The sequence below is a fragment of the Balaenoptera borealis genome (assembly GCF_965194805.1).
Source record: "Balaenoptera borealis genome assembly, chromosome: 3".
Lineage (NCBI taxonomy): Eukaryota > Metazoa > Chordata > Mammalia > Artiodactyla > Balaenopteridae > Balaenoptera > Balaenoptera borealis.
The window spans coordinates 105,764,647-105,787,306 of record NC_138866.1 but is presented as its reverse complement, the minus strand read 5'-3'; the positions used below and the strand labels follow the sequence as shown (position 1 = coordinate 105,787,306).

At 34.8% G+C, this 22,660-nt stretch overlaps 1 protein-coding gene across 10 annotated transcripts in view; it reads right to left on the bottom strand.

Moving 5' to 3' along the window:
* Positions 1–22,660, bottom strand: part of TCF12 (transcription factor 12) — a 371,281-nt gene that overhangs the window by 18,869 nt on the left and 329,752 nt on the right. For 5 of the 10 annotated variants that reach the window (XM_082388103.1, XM_082388100.1, XM_082388105.1 and 2 more), the window contains 4 exons: positions 19,521–19,599; positions 11,410–11,486; positions 9,365–9,571; positions 917–1,031 (listed from right to left, as the gene is read on the bottom strand). In XM_082388103.1, the coding sequence (XP_082244229.1) occupies positions 917–1,031; positions 9,365–9,571; positions 11,410–11,486; positions 19,521–19,599 (478 nt within the window). Of the gene's footprint in view, positions 1–916; positions 1,032–9,364; positions 9,572–10,323; positions 10,396–11,409; positions 11,487–19,520; positions 19,600–22,660 lie in introns of all 10 variants that reach the window. The other 5 variants (XM_082388102.1, XM_082388106.1, XM_082388109.1 and 2 more) reach the window with 2 other exon arrangements.

Here is a 22,660-nt window from a genome sequence, read left to right as displayed (position 1 = left end):
TATTCAGAGCTGGAAAGAGCATGTCCACAAACCTTAGAAAAAAATGCTTTTTAAAGCACCTGTATTTAAAAAAAACAAGCCTGACCCTGATGGTGAGTCCAATGCTCATTTTCAGGCACATTTAACAATCAAACAAGGTAGAAGAAACATGATGCATTTTAAAAACTAACTTCTAAGATGCTGTCAAGGTAAATGAAATAAGCTTTAACATTTTCCTGGACAAACACAATAAAACAGGCATCATGGTTAAATACAACTGGGAAAACTTTATCTTGATGGTCTTAATACCACCTATATATTTGTACTTATTTGTAAGGTCTATTATAACATTGACCACAGTTTGCTTTTTGTAAGAATTGTCTGTCTCTCCAACTAAATTATAATCTTCTAAACAACAGCTACTATCATTCAGAGCTCTAAACATACACAGAAATGTCTTTCTCAATTCCTCTAGGGACAATGAGGATTCAGCCATGAGGGGAAGTGATTTAGAAAGAGACAGGACAGGGACTTCCCTGGCAGTCCAGTGGTTAAGACTCTGCACTTCCACTGAAGGGGGTGTGGTCAGGGAACTAAGATCCCGCATGCCACACGGTGCAGCCAAAAAAGAAAAAAAAAAAAAAAAGAAAGAGGACAGATGCAGGAGCTGGTAAGAAGATGACCAGTAAACACTGAACAACGGTTTGCACAGGGTCTCATCCATCAATAAATATTATAATTGGCCCAGCTAAATGGACCAACTGGAACCCTAAATATCTACCCTGTACATTCATGCAGTAGTACTACTACTATTTGGAATTCTGCCACCTAAGATGACTTTTGATTCACAGATGTCAATCTGACTGTGAAGAAGGTGACAGTGCTCCAAAATGATACCTCTGTATGCACTACTGCTGTAAACGAACTATACAGTTACCTCTATAATTTTCTTGTGTTTTATGGTTCAAGTCTGTGCTTGAAGCAGTGACCGTACTAGACAGGACTGAATGATTGCCATTGAGACTGACAGAGTCTTCTCGATGAGTTCCGACCTAAAGTTAAAAAATAAAAATAAAAAAAATAAAAAGAAGTTCATGGTGCAGTAATTGTTCAAATTCTTTCACTGGGTTTAATAGAGAAAACAGTTACCACTCATCTAAATTTAGCAACATTTTTTGGATGCTACTTTTCTGGTTTTTGGATTGTAAAAGACTTGACAGTAGTACTGTTTGTGAATAAAAATATTTTAAAAAATTCCAGCTTTCAAATTTTATATCCCACAGAGGGTTGCTGTGAGAAGCAAATGAGCTAATAGACAAAAAGCACTCTATAATCCATACAGCACTACATATTACAGCCTCTATTGTGTATCAATCAATCTGAAAACCTATTCCATGTACTACCTAAAAATGTTAAAGTATCCATGAATTTGCATTTAGCAAAATAACTGCTTTGTTCCAAGTAATAATAGTATTTATCTATACTTTAGCATATCCTTTTCTAACACACAGTGTCTTGTTTTTTCTTCCTCTAATTGCTTCTCCTCAAAAATTTTAAAAGAGCAGCAAAAGCAATACAAAATTAAAATAACTTAAAATAAAAGTTCTACATTGCCAGGCAACAAAAATGCCATATATTTTTATTCTCAGTTTTAATCAGATTTAGACAAGTCACAGTTAACCTGAACTGAGAAGGCATGCAAACACTACCAAGTGTTTTCAGCTATTGCAGTATTTTTAGAAAAACTGGTTACAAATGAACCAGTTTTTTTTATTAGAACAATAGCAGATGTGGCTATTAGAAGATTAAGACTTTAATTAAATAGGTTTATTGCCTGGAGTTATACATGAGAACCACTGTTTTTCAACAAATCCTTCAATCCCAGTAAAATGCCATGCTTTGAATCCCTCTTGAGTAATTAATATAGCTTTTATCTTTCATGACTTTGTATGGATTTTACCCTAAGAGGTATAAATACCCCTATGCAAGTTTATCCTTTGGTTTCCTGTGAGCCAAACAAAAGAAACCAAAGTTTCAGGCAATGCAGGCTACTGGTAGTGTATCTGATTAGAACATATCAGGTCTTCCACCCAACTTTTTAAGAAATGTCTGTCCTCTACCTTTATTCTTATCTTTAATGTAGTTTTGAAAAACTCATTTAATGTATTCCATAGCTACTTTTTAAATTATTTGAGGATTAGTCATTGCTGAGAATTAGCTGTGTCACTACTCCCTTGGATGATCAAGCCTTGACCATAACCTTTTTCTAAACCACATAATTTCATCATGCATTAGAATCATAAAATCTTAAAGCTGGGAAGGGACCACAGAAATCAAGACAGCTTTCTATTCCGTTACCACTTTGGAAATCTGCCCTTAGACCCTGAACCTTTACTTCTGCCCTGAACCGCAACCCGCCCCCAGTAAAAAATCTTGAGAAAAATCTGAAGAACCAAATCTAACACCAAGTGAAGAAGTGGACTATGAAAATTACATTTGAGAGAGGAAATTATTTTTAAAATAGTTTATGATATCCTATCTCTAGGGAATCCTGGTCATGTTTATTCATAACACATAGGTTGCTTTCTTGCTAGCTATGAACTACTCAATGACCTAATGATCTGAGAGGAAGGTCAGTTCAAAAATTGCATTTTATAAAAATAGATAGGGTAAAATACAACAAATAGTTACAAATTCTTTGGGACCTTAGGAGTCTAGGCCTATTTTAGAGATAGTATATTACTAGAATAATTTTGACTGGCTGAGGAAATCACTGCAGGATAAAGTAAAAGCTAAGATTTTTATGTCTGTGTTTATAATGTGGACTTAAAACTTCCTATGATCTTTGGTAATATATGCCAGTTTTGCTCTTATCTAGTATTTTGAGCTATCACACCAAGTAAGTGAAAAAGAAATAGCCTTTTAAAATTTAAACTTTTAAACATACATTTATTTACTATATATTGTACCTGTGAAACCCATTTTATAGCTCTGTAAGATAATACCATTGAACAGTAACAAAATGAATTTCACTCATTTGAGTGATAAGTGATGATGCATCTGTGAAATTCTTATTCTTTTATTTCATGAGTATAAATCATTCTTTGATTTTTCTGAATCTCAACTAATAAAAATGTTCTATCACCTCTTTTCTGATGAAAGGCTTGGCAGACAAAGGATCATTATCTAAACAATAGATCTTAAGGAGTTTGCTTTTCCCTGAAGGAAAATCAGAAAGGTTGCTCAATTTGTTTTGGGATATAAAATGTCAGTGAATATCTTTGTCTTTCTAGAATACTACAAACCAAGTATTTTCTCACACCAACCTTGAAAAAAATTAAACCTTTTAAAAATGGCATCAGACTAGCAAAAAGTTTTAAGTCTGGAGTTTTTCATGTTAATGAAGTTAGCAGGAACTTTTTCTTTGTAACTTGATTCCCCTTGCAAATGGCCCTCATATATTTTCTGGAGAATTTGATGTTCACAGTTCTTACAGTTTTCTTTAACCCTTGCTCACCCTGGCTCCCATGTCCTTCCTTTAATCTGAAGCTACCCATTCAAATGGCTCTGTCCACACACGGAACAGGTGTATAAACAGTTCTTTGTCTGAGCTCAGAGACTGTGAGGCCAGCCAGATAGGACCTTGTTTAATTGTTCATCTCGTTAGCATACAGCTGACAGAGTGCTTCTACTGGGGGACTAGCAGGGGAAGGAAAAACCCCTAGGCCTGCTATGCTCTAAATTTCAATTATTATGAAGAGCTCCGTTTCAGAATAAAAGGCCCATTCCATTAAATGACATCATCTTGCATTCTGAATCTTTACAATCTACCTATGGCCTTATTTTTGTGGGAGCATCTGACAAGGGACTTGTTTTCATTTAATTTGGCCAATGGCTTCAACACCCACAATGGAAAAATGTTAAATCTAATTAGTTGATGAATAAGAGGTCTTGTGAATTAAGGGACAGACTGAAAACTACTCAGTAAGAACTCCTCTCTGATTTTGAATTCTAATAATTTGTTCAATTTGTACTATTCACTGAGTACTAATGATTTAAATTAATCACTATTAATCTACAGACTGAATAAAGGCTCTTTATGTACTGTTAAGTATTTTGTTTTACCCAGAGGGTTTTATGCTAAAACTTGGAAGAATTCCAGTTGTTATGATTCCTTTTGAATAATATTTCCATAAATATATAATCTGTATGGATTTCAGGCTTAAAAAACTTGACATTTAAACAATTTTGAGTTTAAAAAATCATATCAAAACCCTTTAAAAGCACTATAATGTGGTCTTAACGAAATTTTAAAAAATTTAAGTTGCCCATTTGGGAAAAAAATCGGTTAGAAAAAGTAAAATACAGTTAAAAAATAAACTCCTTCAGTTTAGCTGAAACCTACACATACCATTTCTACTGTATACAAACCTATACTAATAAAATTAAATACTGTCTAAATATAAGGTTAAAATGATTCCGAATTTACTCTGATAAAGTGACAAAAAGTGCCAAAATGTTGAATAAAATATTACTCTATTTGCCTGTTAGTCTTTAATAACTGAATCTTAAATCTTTTAGAACTAGGAAAAATATAGTTTCTCTAACTGCTTTAGGATTTAGAAAACAGACATGATTTATATTTTAAATCCTTATATAAGGTAGCTTTAAGTTCTACAATTGAACATTATTTGCTCTCATATAAGACACACATCTCCAACCACAGCTTAAACAACAAAAAACCCAAGCAATGCCCGCCCAAACCCCCCCCCCCCCCCCCCCGCCCAAAAAAAGACATGCCTGAGTTAAATTTCCTCAGGACTTGTAACAAAGAAATCAAAAGACCTCCTGGATGTAATTTTATCCTGTATCATAAATGAGGAACTTTTTAAGATTTGCATCAGCCTTCCATTAACACAAAAGCTTCTAATCTAACTTAGTTTGAAGTTGAAATCACTGTCTGAACAATAACTGAGCACTTTGTGTTAAAGATAAAAGTGCTATTACAGAGCTATCTCATCAGGCCTCGGTATTCTAGATATTACAGCCATAAACTGATGTGATGTACAATAACTTTATATTGCTGAGACCTCTTTGTAATGCCTAAATGAAATTAATGAGTCTCATTCCTTTTCAGTTTTCCACTTAATAACATTATTTTTTTGCTGTCAGCAGTTTATTTCGAGTTTATTCTTACATTAAATAAATGGGAGCAAAACTATATAGTCCGTCCAACGCTGACATTTCAATAGTTCTAAAAATCCTGATTTTGTGTTTTAAAATTTAAATTATACATCAATCACATCCTAATAATAGTGTCTGATAAAGCCTTAAGTTTTAATTTGCATTAAGAAAATATGGAGAAACTATCCAAAATATTGAAAGGGAGTAGGAAATTAAGTAAATGAAAATGTTAACCCTATTCAAAAGTAAGATCAAATGTTAAAACTAGGGCAGGCTGGCTACACTAATTATATGAGAAGGAGTAGTAATTACCCACTTCCTAGTCTCTTTTTCTGATATAATAATCTTCAGGAAATTTAATTTTTGTGTATATTAGATAGCTAAAATATGTTAAAAGCTTTCTGTGGTTGAAACCTCATTTAATCCTAACCTTTGATGCTAGTCAAGTTTGTTCAGTTAAAAGAAACAATAGTCAAAGTTAAGTCTTTTGATATTGACTCCTATTAATATTTTTGGCAGGTGGTAGTCTTATTACCTTTGTGTGAAATATAAAAATTGTTTTCTGGAATAATGAAAAAATAGTAATTATTTCATCTATAAGACAAGAAGATGGATCTACAAATCAGTAGATCAGCTGTAGATGATCTTACTGGCATAATCTTGCTATAACTGAAAATAATGTAAAGAAAGGTTCTCAGCAAGAAAGCTATTTCCTTGATCAAGGAGACTATTTTGGTTAACCTGCCCAGGTAGACTTCACACCACAAGTTATCTTGATAGCACTGAAGGCTGAGAGCAGAGCTCTCTGTATTACTTTTATACTGCCATCAACTCTTACTCTTCTACTCCCAGTGCATTCTGGCTCGCCTCAAATATTCCAACTACTTCAACAGAACTCCCAAACTACTCATTAAAACAAAATAAGAAAAAAGTTATAGGCTCCAAGAAAAAGAAAACAAAAAAACCCCCCAAAAACAAAAAAAAACCCAAAAAACAAAACTTGCTAACTCTCATTTCCTGCACTGGGAAGCTAATTTATGTTCTAAATCAGGGATTGGCAAAGTATGCCTATGGGCCAAATCTGGTTCTGTTTTTTTTTTTTTTTTTTTTAATTTATTTTTTTGTTTTACTACTTTACTACTTTTTTTTTTGTTTACTACTTTTGTTTTGTTTTTTGTTTGGCTCTTTTTTATACATAAAGTTTTATTCAAACACAGCCACACCGATTTGTTTTCATAACAGCTATGGTTGCTTTCGTGTTACCAAATCAGAGTTAAGTAGTTGTGCCAGAGACCATATAGCCTGCAAAGCTGAAAATATTTACTATCTGGCCTTTTACAAAAAAAGTATGCTGACTCTTCTCCTTTAAATGCTAGGAGAGAAAGTAACATCATATTTAAAACTTGGAATTAGGATGGTGACCTCTAGTAAATGCCCACAAAAATCCATTACATCAAAAATTTTATTTGAATGTTCTGTGGAGTTCCTGGAATGGTATTTATGTTTAGTAGACCAGTTCTACTCTCTGCAGAAAAATAAATGAAGTGATGAAAATTAAATATTTTTGAGAGGAAACTGACCTTACAAATTCTAAATGGTGATATAGAATTGCTGATAAACTGATATTTCTGTGGTTACTTTGTAATAATGGCCATGTAACCTCCATTTTTAGGGGCCTAAAAAATACTAATTTATGTTAATGCAGAGGAAAAGTATATAAAGTACCAGAAAGTTAAACAAGACAAAAAAAGAAAAGTGATTCCAGAATGTAAAACTGTGTTATTTCTTAGTCATGATCAGTTAGAAAACATGGGGGTGAGATAATAAAAGCAGACTAACTCTTAAAGATGGCTGGCAACAGTTACAAGATGTCCCCCAAATCACACACCCTCCCAGAATATGAAAAGAGTTGATTCCACATAAGTAGGTACAAAGCATGTAAGCAAGGCTCCTGGCAGTACTGATGCAAGCCCTCAGACATGAATAACATCCACCAGGATAAGAGTTTTCCTCAACAATATGCCTAAGACTTAGCTGGGACAGTCACTGGCTGACTGTGATCTTCATTTCATTCCATTCTTTGGTCTTTCTGCTGAAACTGAGAACTGAGTACTCACAGCTAAGAAGTTCATTTCAGAAGGATGGGAGCTGAATACTAACTCACCTGACATTGTCAGATTTTGTCAGTTAATAACTTTTTAGGGTAAGCCTGGCAGAAACATCTGCATCTCCACCCCCATTAGTGACTGGAGAGGGGGTGGATATAGTAGATGATGTCTGGCAGACTTTTCTCAGCTCTGTGTCCTCTAAGAAGGTTATAAAAACTGAAGGAAGACGTTGATAGACAAACTCAGCAATAGCTTGGGCTTAGTTGCTGCAGCACTGATGCTGCTTCTCAAGACTAAGCCAGACTCACCTCATGTTTCAGGAACTCTCTTTTTCTAGATCACCTTGAATTTTTTTCCTTTTTAAAGAATATCTCTGGCAGCTCTGAAGTAGGGAGCATATTCCTAGTGAATATAATGGAAGCTACTTTCTTAATTAAAAGCTTCAGGGCAGTATCTAATATTAGAAACAATTTTTCCCTTAACAAGTTCTTTTAAAATGCACTAGGTTTTTACATGGTTTGGAGGACTGGATTTTGAAAAATCTCTTTTCCAACTTATATCCAAAGTTGGTAAAAACAACCTCCCAAAGATAGAAGTTCCATTTCATATAAATCCTATATTTATGTGGGAGGAGCCAGAGATATATCATATATTGTAGCAGATAAACTGGAGAAAGGAGCAGTGGGCTATTAACAATGAAGAATTAAAAAAACGATTAAGAGGTGAGGACTAAGAATTGCAAATACTGCAGCTGAGACAAGCTTAGGATTCAAACATACTGATTTTCAAGTCATTCTTCTAAATAAGGATAAACAGTATTTCAGCAAAGTAATAATTTATACTTGCAACAAATGCTATCTTATTATACTGTTAAAGTTATTTTATTACTACCACTAATAGTGATTACAATATTCCCTTATATTTCTAGGAATTCAGTAATTTAAAAATGTTTTCACATTTATAAGTTTATCAATAGCAACGAAAGCTAATTTAAAAGGAGTCTTAATTTCAAGATCTTCTGATATTAAAAAACAAAAACAAAAAACTGGTTGTTAAGATATGTGGGCATCTAACGTCACCTATGTTGCTGAAAACACTGTTCTTAGGAAACCAGGCAGCCTTGTTTGATGTTTACTTCAGCAACTCCAGAATGAATATAAGTGGCTGTCTGATATATGAATGTGAATGTGAAAATCTGGAACCAATCCTATTTTACAGAACACAAGACTTCAGCATTTGGGGCACCTAATTATTGCGATGATAGGTGAATTTTAGCCTTGATCACACGGCTTACAGCTAGAAATCTGTTTCATAGGAGAATATTTCACGGCATGCAATGAATCTTAAAAACCATGCCATAAACATGCAAACACATGGTTTCAGTTAAATAGCAGATTCAAAAAGAGCTTCATTCCTTTAAAACATAATTTGTATAAAAAACAATGTAAGACATTCGACACAGAATTTTTGATGTGCATGGCTGCAGAATTTTACTTTTTTCCTCCTTTAAAGAACTACCACGTTAAAAAAAAAAAAGGGATTGAACGATTTTACTCTCTTCAGGGATTAATCTAAAATTGTTTCCTTTCATTGTCACTTAAATTACAGTCATTCTTAAAACTACCCCACATTTTTCCTTCATTTGGGAATAAAGCTTAAATTTGGACCTGTACAAATAATATTACATTCGTTCTACTATTGAAGGCTGGTTCCAAATTATAATAAACAGCTTTTCTAGACCAGAACCCTTGAAATTCAGTCTTGCTTTATTGATTTTGATATTAAGACTTTCTACAACTGTTTCAAGGCAAAAACTGTTCTGCCAATTATTACATATCTGGAAAAAAAATCCAAGTTTAAGCTAAAATGATCTCTGTAGAAAGTTTCTGCTTTTTGCACACGGTCATAGTAGGATTTTAAGGGCCAATGCTCAGCCAATGACCCTGCCCAAGACAGTAAAAGAAATTCTTAAAAGCCCCTCTACCTTCCTTCCTTACAGAAAGAAGGAACCTCTCTCCCTGAAAGATTTCATGAAAAACATGTAGGACAATACGCTTCAGAAGTTATTTCAAAAAGGATGAGCACTATTTTACCATTGAAGCAGGTCGACTGCTTGTAACAAGGCTTGATCCACCATAGTTTGAATTGAGGCTTCCAATTGGTGCATTATGGGATGGTCCCAATAAACTGTGTATATCACTGTGACCAGCAGGCAAACTGGTGGAAGGTCCCACGGCATGGTTCCGCAGCACATGGATAGCATCATCCAGTCTGTCCAAACGATCCTCCATTCGAGATTGCTGTAGGGATTGAAAAAAGACATGGAGGTTACTGATGTTATCTATTACATTCATTAAACTGCTATGTTTCCTACTTTGAGATATAGGGAAGACAGCAAGTGAATATGCAATATCAAGTAGCTTCAAAAGAAGCTACCTGTACTACGAATCAACAATTAAAGAAAGGATATTTGTAGACTATGCTAAATTAACAAAGCTTCAGAAGCAAATCACTGCTTCATAAAATCTATTTACCAATATAGCATGAGGTTATTTCTTTTAGCTTCTACAAAAGCTGAAGGCTACTCTACTGTGTCTGATACTCAATTAACATTGATAAAAAAGATAACCTGTACTTTAACACTGATCTTTGAAATCAGGGCAATTTGGGGGAGGGTCTTCAAATCCATCAAATTTAAGTTGTAATTTTGTTTTAAGTGAATATTTTTAATACCTATCTGAAATGGTGACCACATCCAAATGTGCTCTTTCAAAAAACTGATGAAATGATATTGTCTGTCTGTGAATATACACATGCCCCATCCACAAACATATTAGAATTTAAGAAAATAAAAGCACATGCCAGTAGAGCTCTTTTGAAAAGAATCACACTCAACAAAAGCCTATTCTTACATATTGTTACAAAAACGAAAATAGTCATTGTTTGATTTTAAAAGACTCTGGAGTCTGTACAGGCTTGATGATTTTAAATGGATAATAGGAAGTATAATTAATTGAAACACAAAAAAGGCACCATCTAAAAGAAATAGTACCTCACAGACATCCTTTAAGAAGGACATTGCATCTTGCAAATGCTCGTGAAGTTGCTGCTCAACTCGATTTTTCTGGCAAAGTCAAGACAGAACAGGAGGCAAAGCACAGGTTAAGATTAACTCCAAAAGAGATGAGGAAATAGCTGATGTGCATGTCAGCATAACATGTTAGTAAAGTTAACGCGGAGACCTGCAAGATCTACTTGTATTAAGGTATGAGAAGGCTGGGATTTAACAGCAAAGTTATAAGGTTAGCATCTAAATAGCACACATTGCTTATATTTGCTTATATGTGAGAAGAAAACTTTCCTTTAATTTAAAATGTTCTGTTAGTCACAGAAAAAGAACTTTTCTATTTGCAACCTGGAATTACTGAATGATAGCATGACTTAACATTCCATCAAGTCATCCTTATTTTGTTTTTATAATGCTTCGTAATTCTGTGGTAAGTATAGAAAGGCAACAGTAGTTAACATCCTACCACAAATTCTTCACGCTCAATACCTAGACAGGCTCCTTTATTCTACTGCTTTGTTTGTCAATGGTTTTGCTTGTACAATTTACATAATACATTCTTTTTTAAAAAAGAAAACATGGGAAACAATAATCTTCCTGACAAAAATAACTGATGTTACATTTAAAAATTTTAACAGAAATGTAATAAACTATACACAGTATCATCATATGAGAAAGAGTAAAATACAACCATTTTGCAATGCTGGACTAATTTTCTCTTACTTGGTCTGTGTTTTTTTTTTTTCTTCTTTAAATTTCCTTTACATGTAAACATAAAATTATAGTAAAATTAAACCCTAGATCTGTCAAAGAAACAAAAATCCCATAACACTATTTTAATACCAGCTGTCCTGAGACCAGAAGCCTGATGTCCCAAAGAACAGATGGTAAAAGGCACACCCAATGTGTCTTATATAGTTCAACTAAATCAGGCCATTTGTTAGCAAAGAATTCGTGTGTAATGCTACCCTACTGTTTTTTCATTGTTACTCAAGATTTTCTGGAAAAAAAAAAAAAGAACTCCACACTATTAGATAAAAGAGACCTTGTATGTTTCTCGGAGGCTCTTACCAGGGAGTGGAGTGAGTTTTCATAGCTTGGGGATGAAGGGGCTTGCCCTCCAGGTCTGGGCCACTGACTGGTACCTGTTAAAACAAAACCCAAAAGCACCCACACACCTTGGTTAACTCAGTGATCTTGATAATGTTCTGAAGGAAAGGGTAAAGATATATTGTAAGTATGCATAAATTTACGTGAAAATTTTTGTTCAGTCTTCAGCATGTTACTGGCTACTGATAAACCCAACACATTAAAAAATTTTTTTCATTATTAATATAACTGTGTAGGGAGTTGAGAAAAAAAACTATACTTTAAAACATAACTGGGCTTCCCTGGTGGTGCAGTGGTTGAGGGTCTGCCTGCCAATGCAGGGGACACGGGTTCGAGCCCTGGTCTGGGAAGATCCCACATGCCGCGGAGCGACTAGGCCCGTGAGCCACAACTCCTGAGCCTGCGCGTCTGGAGCCTGTGCTCCGCAACAGGAGGGGCCGCGGCAGTGAGAGGCCCGCGCACCGCGATGAGGAGTGGCCCCTGCTCGCCACAACTAGAGAAAGCCCTTGCACAGAGACGAGGACCCAACACAGCCATAAATAAATAAATAAATAAATAAAATTTAAAAAAACAAAAAAAAACCCCCAAAAAACACATAACTACATTTATGTTTTCATGTTCTTCACACTCTGTCCACATGCACACATATCTTGAGAAAATGTACTTAAAATATGCATAATTTAAAATTCTGTCCCTCCCCCCATATTTTTAATCTTTATGATCATGCTATTAATGACTTACATTAATATTCACCTGATTCTCTACATCATAATTTGCTTAACCACCGTTACCTCACTGCTAGACATTTTGGTTGCTTTCATTTGGCTATTATGAATAGTAATTGAATATCACTATATTATGAACGGTAATACTGTGTTTTTTCTTTTGGGGAATATGTCTAAGGATAAATAGCATTTCTAAGTTAAAAGGTATGAACATATTTATGATCCTTAATTCATAAGGCCAAAACTGCTTTCTAAAGGGTCATGTTAACTTGTGCCTCCAGTAATGCACAAATGCACCAATTTCAAATGATTGCAAATACATTTAGGATTATCTGCTAAAAATTTTCCCAACATAATTTACACCAAAACATATTATTTAATTTGGAAAATATCATCATGAAAATTTTTCTTTTTAAAATTTACTTATTTATTTTCTTTTTTTGGCTGTGTTGGGTCTTCATTGCTGCACGCGGGCTCTAGAGTACAGGCTCAGTAGTTGCGGCGCACGGGCTTAGTTGCTCCGTGGCATGTGGGATCTTCCCGGACCAGGGCTTGAACGCGTGTCCCCTGCATTGGCAGGTGGATTCTTAACGACTGAGCCACCAGGGAAGCCCCATCACGAAAATTTTGTTAAATGTTGTTTACTCTTCAACTTTAGAAAAGTGGCAATGTAATAAAAAAAAGAAGACAGAAGAAGCAAGGATACAAGTTCAGAACAGAAAGAATAAAAAGGAAAAAAAAAAACAGAAGAAAAAAATAAAAGGATTAATTCATTCATGTATTGGGGAGAATGCAGTGTTTTAAAATAGCTTTAGGGACCTCCCTAGTGGTCCAGTGGGTAAGACTCCACGCTCCCAATGCAGGGGGCCCAGGTTCAACTGGTCGGGGAACTAGATCCCACATGCATGCTGCAACTAAGAGTTCACATGCCACAACTAAAGATCCCACGTGCCACAACTAAGACCTGGCACAGCCAAAATAAATAAATAAAATAAATAATAAATAAATATTAAAAAAAATAAAATAGCTTTAAATAGCTTTAAAATAACCAAAATAGCTTTAAAAAGAAAAAGACAAAACAAATGATTGAAAATCTTTACTATTTGAAAGTAAGTTATGTATAGAAAATAATGAAGACTGTTCAATTAAATACATGGTTTTGTTCTTAACAAATCTTCAGTGACAAACTGAATTATCAATATATTAGAAATCTGAAGTTGGAGAAGGTTTACTTAATTTGTCTTGTTTATTGCTAAGTGAAATTTTAAACTATGTTCCACCAGAGCTTGTTGTTGCAGGTTAATCTGCCATATTTAGGAAACTAAAAACTTATGGGTAAATTGGAACTATTATAGTTCACTTTAGCTGAGTAACCTAGTAATTGTATTCTTATTAGTCATTTACATTTTGTTAAGTTGGATACATAGATTCTTAATAACCTGATTATATTTCACAGTTACATGAATACTGTTCTGATTATACAAAACAATTTTACATACTAAAATTGTAAGAAAAATATATGTTATATACTTCATCAGCTAACAATTTTTTTTAACTTGTAAGCAAACTACAAATTATTCTGAGTACCATTAAAGGCTTCCTGCTAGACATACAAATGTAATCATAACTACATAAATTATGGACAATCTAAAACTGCCCACTGAAACAGAAGCCTTGTGGGCTAATTTTACAATTAGCAAGTAGAATTTAGCAACCAGAAAAATCCAGTAACTGACTACATGAAGAATTCGTATAAAAACAACCAGCTATCACTTTACCATTGATTTCAGTGCATCAGTGCTTTCCAAAACTGATGTAGAATTGTGAATTTTTATGTGGATAAGAGGTTAATCATGATCTATTTTGAAAAAGACCCGAAATTATTTTTAAAAGTTTCCCTTAATGTTTACAATATTTTATTTTCAATCATTTCCCCCAACATCCTTGGGTGATCAGCCTGTGACAGAGCCTGATTATTACATTACTTAATTTGTGTGGATTATTAATACAAGTTTATATTTAAACACCTCAGAACTGTTAGCACACATCTGCTTTGCAAAACAGGCAATTTTTGTGGTTCTTCACTAGCTTAGTGTTGAGGAATGAGATGTGTGCACAGAGTTATTACTCAGGCAAGAAATCACCTATATTCATTATTTTTTTGACAGTGACATGAAGTAACTATGCTAACGTATATCTTCAAAATATACTTTATTAAACTGGAAAAATATACATATACTCAAACCTATTTTGTTTTTATTATAGATTGGGCTGCCCCACTGTGACGTACTTGATTAAAATAGAATACTGACATGGTTAAATCACTGTTATCTGTTTGAACTTCATACTAATGCCAAGTTGTATTTCATGGACTGAGCACTTTAAACCCCACTTAGTCATTTCAAAAATTCATGCTATTGGTCACAAAGGGGATGGCTGGATAGTTAGACAGACTGAGTTAGCTCAACAGAAGTCAATCCTATGGCTGGTAAAGCTCAAAAAAGGGCATGGAAGTTTAGTGGATACTGGGAATCAGCAGACCTGCATTCTGGTTGATCTGTACTATCAATTAATCTTGAGTCCTGACTATAAAATAGGCACCCACAGTTTTTTGTTTTTGTTTTTAATCTGCCTTTATGAAGCGAATGAGGTAAAAGATATGAATGCACTCACTCTGAGAGCCTAGAGGTCTTTTTGACCATGAGACATTATTATTATTTCTTCCTAATGATAGATCTATCATGTAATCAATGAAGAAAAAAGATACATAGATTTTTGTAATTCTGGCCCACTGACGGCTTATTAGCTATGGATGAGAACTTTGGGGTTGTGAATGGAATTCAAATTCTAGACAGACACCATAATGCTGTAGAATACCTCTGACACTAGACAGATCTCCATCTTTGTCTTTTTATAAAACTGGTGCATGAATAAAATATACAAATTTATTTAGAATCATACTGGTATCTTTATCTCTAGCTTGTAATCACCAACTGTAGCATTATTACACAAATATGGAAAAACAAAAGTACAAAGGCTAAAAACCTAAGGGGCTTCCCAGAGAAGAGGTTATTTCCCCCTTTCCTTCCCTGTCACCTGCTATCTGGTGGTAGACATGCACAGAGGTTTTGGGCTTATACTACTTCCTTCTGTTAGATAAGGGCAAGCTTTCAACTATTTATATAGTTAACAATTTTTGTAATTGCCCTGAGCTTTTTAGTGACCACCCCCAAAAGCTAGCTGTTATTCAAGGATTATAATAAACGTACTTATATCAAAATTTATTGACTACGTCCAGAGAACAAGTTAGCTGACAAGGATAAGAGAATCGAATTATTTGGCTAGAAAATCTGGAAAGGCTTTCTTTGATCACTAAATCTAAAATTCACCCAGTGTTTCTGATCTGTTCTCACTCTGAGTGGGATTCAGTAATATGCCACCTAATAAAACTGGTTAATAAATTTAGAGAATAGATAATATCATTTTGCATGGTTGAGAGAAATTCTTAGGACTATTTACCATGCATTTTCTTATTTTGTTAGTTGTTTCCCTTTGTAATCTCACCCTAAACTCAAACTTTCATGAGATACTCCACACTTGGAAAAGGTTAAATAATCCTAAATGTAGCACTGAATGCTTTGCTTTCCACAATCTGGCCCCAGCCAACCTTTCCACTTCCAATATGTGAAGAGTTCATAATCAGTCATCTCAATGACTCTGGATGAACAGGTGATGATGCACTTTCTTACATCTTGATCTTTGTCATGCTCTCCTTTTATACTCAAAGTTTTTTCTCCTTTATACTCTCTTCATGAAGTACATCCGGAGAACTGTAGTTTAGAGTAAATTCTGACGGTTCTATTTTCATGTGTTTATCTCTATTTTCTCAACTAAACTGAAAACTTGCTGAAGTCAGGTAACTGCTTTAACACCAGGCATACTGACAGATGATAAAAATAAATATCTCATTGATGAAATGAGCCTAAACTGAGGAATCCTTTCTCCCCTATCTCCTCCCACTCCCTCTTTATTTTTATTGTGGATGTTCTGAAGATTGTTATTGAGTACCGCGATTATTAAACTTTTATTCATTGATATTCTAGAAGGAGGTAAAGAAAGGTGAAGAGTGGTTTTGTTTGTCTGCTTTCCAAGTTCCCTTAGTAAACACATTCTCTTTTTTTTTTCTTTTTCACATCTTTATTGGAGTATAAATGCTTTACAATGTTGTAAGTAAACACATTCTCTTAACTCAAATACTCATGTCTTTTCTCAAAGGACAACTGTATTAGACACAGCCATACTTCTACCTCACTGCTAGAGCCCAGATTTTGCTCAGAAGGTGGGGGAGGGTGTCCATCCTTTCCTACTGTGAACAAAGAAAGAGTAATTCTATTCTTAGCTCTTGGGAGAAATCCTAATGACTAAGACAAACATGGTGGTCCCATTTCTGTTGAGTAACTCTGTTAAGCCCAGTGCTGGTCAATGAATCATGAGGGAAAATCTGTTGAAGAGGCTTCTGGAAAAAGATTCTTAAAAGACATATAATAGATGATCCTTTTTCTTACATGAGACATGGTTATGTCCATATGTGGTACCTTCAACTGCTGTCTTGCCACCAGCCTAAGAAAGAATTGCAAAGAAATAGAGCTGGAGCCCTGACTGGTCCAGGAACTTGCCCTGCTATGGGCTTTATACAAGATATCCAAAATCCCCTTATTATTTAATCCAGTCCAGACAAGAGTTTCTCTTCCTTTCAGCCTAAAGTATCCTAACTAAAACAATATCATCTCAGAAGCTTCTTTCTCGTAAGCATTTTCTATGCAGGAATGTTATGTTCTTAGTCTGAAAAGTTCCCAAGGAAAATGAGCAGGATTTAAACAAGAATGATGAATGCCTTAGAAACTGCCTATGTTGCTTTGCACCTGTGCAACTATTCTTACAAGGTCTGTCCTGAGTCTGACTGATGCTCAGGCATAAGGAAGAGGGCAAGTGTAGAGCGCACATAGCGGGGAGGAGTTTTTACTCTAGATGATAGGCTCCTGCCACACAAGGTACAAAATAATTTGTACATATTATATAGGAGCTCTGGTTTGCTCTATCTTTTTCATTTTTCCTTCAACTGTGAATACTTCATCACCCATTGCTTTCCTTTTTTTCTTCCTCCCTTTGCATGTCTGCTCTGCCAGTCTGGGGTGTGTGTGTGTGGGGGGGGTGTGGTTATAAGAAGAAAACACTAGATACAGGAGATGAGAGACAGAGATGCACCTGTATAAAGTCAGTCTTTGATGCCATTTCAACAGGAGTATATGAAAATATTTTTCTTTTGAGTATGACTGCTGAATTGAAAAAAGAAGCCTATTAATACCTTCATTACACAATTTAACATTTCACAGATTTTCATTAATCAGCTGAATTAAAGGTGGAAAGAGGATATCATCCATTAAACATCAAATAAAAATGGAGGAGAAGGGAAGGGTAAGCTGGGACAAAGTGAGAGAGTGGCATTGACATATATACACTACCAAATGTAAAACCGATAGCTAGTGGGAAGCAGCCTCATAGCATAGGGAGATCAGCTCGGTGCTTTGTGACCACCTAGAGGGGTGGGATAGGGAGGGTGGGAGGGAGACACAAGAGGGAGGGGATATGGGGATATATATACATATAGCTGATTCACTTCGTTATAAAGCAGAAACTATCACACCATTGTAAAGCAACTATACTCCAATAAAGATGTTAAAAAAAAATAAACAAAATAAAAAAATAAATTCAAAAAAAAAATGGAGGAGGAAATGTGAGATTTTACTTTGGACCATTATTTTTTGAAAAACGTCTAAGTTTCTGATTCTTCATTTTACTGATGTCCCTGCATAGATGCTGAGCTCCTCTGCTGCCTGCCTTCCCAACCAGTGTTAATGGAAACCAAAGGACACTTTTATCTTACTGGGCTGGGTAGAGGAGAAGAGGCAGTGGGAACATACAGTAAGGGCCAATATAGCTACCTGAGATGAGAAAGTGAAACAGGCTGTGGCAAAAATGACACTGATAATTTTAGTAAAACTCTGCCAAGAGGGTGAGTATGGTTAAAGTTACATCATTCTTCCTGTAATTTCATCCCTCTGTTAAACAACAACTTTAAGTCAATGGGTCTTTCATAGTCCTGTCTATGTGGGGAACAGCTGTTCAACTTTTACTAGACAGCTGAAGCCATGGTGTCTGAGAAAGTGGCAGAACCCACTAATAGCTGAAAGCAGCTGCCAGCAGTTCATCATTTCCACACTGGAATGCTTCTTAGCAGAGTCACAGGCTAAATCACAGAGCACAGGTGATAGCCAGGGCCCTGATACACCAGAGCCTTGATTTTCAGAAACCCTGAACAATGCAAAAAGGCTTCACAGCAACAACAACAACGCCACATGGACTGAACTAGTGACTTTGATCAGGAATAGAGAATCATTTCTGAGGTCAACTGTTGGAGGAAAATGGCAATTTTTACACAGTTGTCTAATGTCTTTTCCTTAGAACTAATACATTTCTTCTTTAGCATGGTTTTTCTCCAAACACTGCTCAGGAAACACATTCCAAGTTTTATAGCTTAACAGATCAGATCCAAGCATCTTCCTGTAATTTGATTTATTCCTAATAAATCAAAAAATTCCTATTTACAATAATAACAGTTGTATCTCAACAAATTTATACTGTAGGATAGTATCTGGAACTTGTTAAAGCTACTGTAAAAAAAACGGAAAAAAGCAATACAAATCTGAACACTTATTTAACTCCACTAACAATATTCATACACATTCACAAAGAGTTTTCTTTAGCAAAAAAAACTACATTATCCCCAAGAATTTATATATATATATGAAATAATAACTCAGTGGACTTAAAAATAAAGACAAACTAGTGCAGAGTTTTTCATTTGAGTCTTATACATGGTATGTGGAAAATGCAGAGGATAAGGAAGAAAGAAGTTATATGTACTTCTAAATAGGTTATTTTATTTTCTATGTTAGCTTATCAAAATTTCTGATTCATCTCCTTCTCTATATTTTACCTTCATCCCAATTGCTTAGCCTTATTTTTATCCTGTTATAATAATTGTTCTTAGAAATTATCACAAATTATTTTAAGAATCAGAGAAGACATGAACAAATAATTCAAACAGCAAACACTTCAATATTTTCCAAAATGAACTCAGGAGAAGGCTCTGTTTACATGTTTTCTCAGGATAGAAATGATTTTTTTGGTATGAGTTCTTACTATATTTTAATGAAAAATAAACTTCGAATATTTCCAAGTAGCCCCATGCATGTTATCAAGTAGTTAGATAAAACAAAAGCCTACCTGTGAGAGGTGAGGGTGATCCAACTGGTGTTGACGGATTTGATGGAAAACTACTGCTGGTATGGTCAGGAGAATAAATCTAACCAGAAAACAAAAGATATACACATATCAATGTGACAAAAGCAAAAATGTAAATCCATTTGCATGGAGTTATTTTTATAATCTAAGCTGCCACCCTTAAGGCTCAGAGTGAAAAACTGTTTAATCAATTTTAGAACTATTCCATTACATAAAGGCTATAGAAGCCCCAGTTTTAAAACTCGGATTAAAGAATATCATATATATTCTAATATGAGAGGAGTAAATAGATCATACCTATTTCTTTATTATCCTAGTTGAAAGTAATTTAAATTTCTAATTGCTAGAACAAAAAAGAGAAGTGATAAAAAAAAAGAGAAGTGACTATAAAGTCAACAAGTCTGATAAACAATCTTTCTAGAATATACCATCTAAATAAATTTTATTCATTAAAAATAATCTTAGGAAACTGTTATCTTTTGAAGAGAACAGTCCTTAAAGATAGTTTTAAAAGTCAAAGAAAGTGATTTTTAAAAATAGTTATCCCTTATTTCTTTTAGAAAGTTGTTTGATTAACTACATTTTTGCCAAATTTAGCTCCTAATGATGTGTGAGTGTTGTAAAAAAAATCAAACTTGCTTTCAAAGGATATTTTGTCACCCTTGAAGAAAGTGAAAAAACCCTGAAAGTTCTTAAAAAAATGTTCCCAAAATAATCTGTGGACTTTACCTCCTAAGAGGATAACATATCTGGATGCATAAATTTTGGTATTTTGGCTAAAGGTTTTGTTGCAACATTTTATATTTACTTCATATTGCTAAAAAAAATAGTGACAGAAATTCATTCAAGTTTACATAATTAACCATTAAACACTTAAAAAGTCTCCTTAATCCACGCACCAACGGATCCTAGGAACTCCTCTCTAGGACAATCCCATTCCTATAACAGGCATCATAAGTCATCTTCACATCTCAGCACTTAGGGCAGACAAATCAACTTATTTGGAGAAACTGTGGTCAAATACTTTAAATAGGAAAACTACTTGTGGGTGCAAAGTGTCATCCAACAGAAATAATCCTGCTCTGAGTAAGTTTAGCGCTCTAATAAATTTAAAGAGGCCCAAATTATGGCATATATGGGGTCTCAGCACTGGTTTTAAAGACAGTATAATACGTTGAAAAAGTCAGATACTGGGACAGGCTCACGTAAAACAAAATTCCACAGGTCACAATCATCAAACATTAACAGCTTTCATTTTTTTTAAAAAAAGAAGATAGCACCAATTAAATTGTAAGCATTGACTACAAATGAGTATATCTATACCAATTTGTATGATGTTACTAAATTGTAACTGGAAATCCCTTTACACACCAACTCTTTCCAAAGAGCCAGATCTAAAAGTTGTATATTCAGGTTGGAAAGTCATTTCATTTTATTAAAAAATTTTTTTTTTGCCACGCCAGGCAGCTTGCGGGATCTTAGTTCCCCGACCAGGGACTGAACCCGGGCCCCCAGCAGTGGAAGTGCTGAGTCCCAACCACTGGACCGCCAGGGAACTCCCAGGTTGGAAAGTCATTTTAGAAAAGCGCAGTTATCAAGAAGACTTCAAAAAACTTTATGGGAAGACTTAGTAATAGGGAAGTAGTATGCTACAAGATCAATGTTGTTTGTCTTAAAGTTGTCAAAGTTGTTACCTTTTAAAAGTTACTTTTCACACCTGTGAAAATTAGCTAAAGGTCACATTTTGGTTCCTAATGGCTTGCATACATACAGTGATTTATTTCAACCATAAGTAAATTAGGTAACGTCACCGAACTTCAGCAAAAACATATCTCAACATACCCTTTTATTTTTGTAAATCACTATTTCTCATGTTTACGATTCAAATAATTATAACTTTTATTAACAACTGATGCTAACATATGAAATATGTCTTTACTATAATACTGGTAAGGGAGGGAAGGGTTGATAACACTGATGGTGGGTGGCTGAGGAGTGAAAGAAGTTCCATTTCCATGCAAAACTTTGATTATCATAAACTAGACTAACTTGCTGACTTTCAGTTTCCTTGACCGTATGAATTAATCGCATGAAAGCACTGGAGAAACAGCATTCCCTGTGTATCATACCTCTCGCTTTGTTTTCTTCATACTGCTTCCATTAATCCCTAATTGTCTAAATTTGTTTACTTGTTTATCATATGTCTCTTTCACCCTTTTCCCTAATGAAATGTATGTTCCAGAAGAGCAAGGACTTTGTCTTATTCAGATCAATGTGAATTACACAGCATCTGCAGTAGCTTCCGATTCTACAACAGTGCTGGTAAATAAAGAAAGAAGTTAGCATTTGAGCATCCCTTTTCAATCCTTGGATGTACAATTTTTACTCAGGCTCCTTCTCTCTTTTACTCTCTTATACAGTTCACTTAATGTAGGTTTTCCGAGAGCTCAGTTTTCTTTTCTATTTACCTGTGTTTCCTCTCTTTGTAATACCATTCTTTATAAAGTATCAACTATGACATCCATGTGAATGACTCCTAAGTTGACACCTCTATCCTCCTACTGGTTGCTGGACTTCTCCATCTGAGCATATCTTTCTTTCATCTCAAGCTCAGTATGTCCAAACCCAAACTTTGCATCACTGCCCCAAGCTTCCCACCCTTCCCATCTCTACTGTCCTGTTTCCTCTATCTCAGTTAGCACCAGTATTCTCATGGTCACCAAAACCACTCTCACTCTCCCTCCTTTCTCCTGTTCCTCCACTCTTCCCACCATAGACACCAATGCTCACAATTCTCTATAATGTTTCTGGGATGGGCATACATCATTCTCACTGCCATTACACTACCTTAAGCTTTTACTAGAACTTATGGCTGGACTATTTAAGTCTTTATATTTTTAGTTACTCCCCGCTCCTTTCATCCCATACATAATTGACTGAGCTATTGTCCTCAACCAGTTTTGAACAAATGCCATATAGCACTTCCTGTTGTCTACTAAATAAAACAGAATGACATTTGACATATTCCGTTACCTGGTTACAAAAATATCTTTCTACCTTATAACCTACATAAAGCATTATATCAAACAAAATATTTTTTTCATTTTCTGAACACAGCTTGT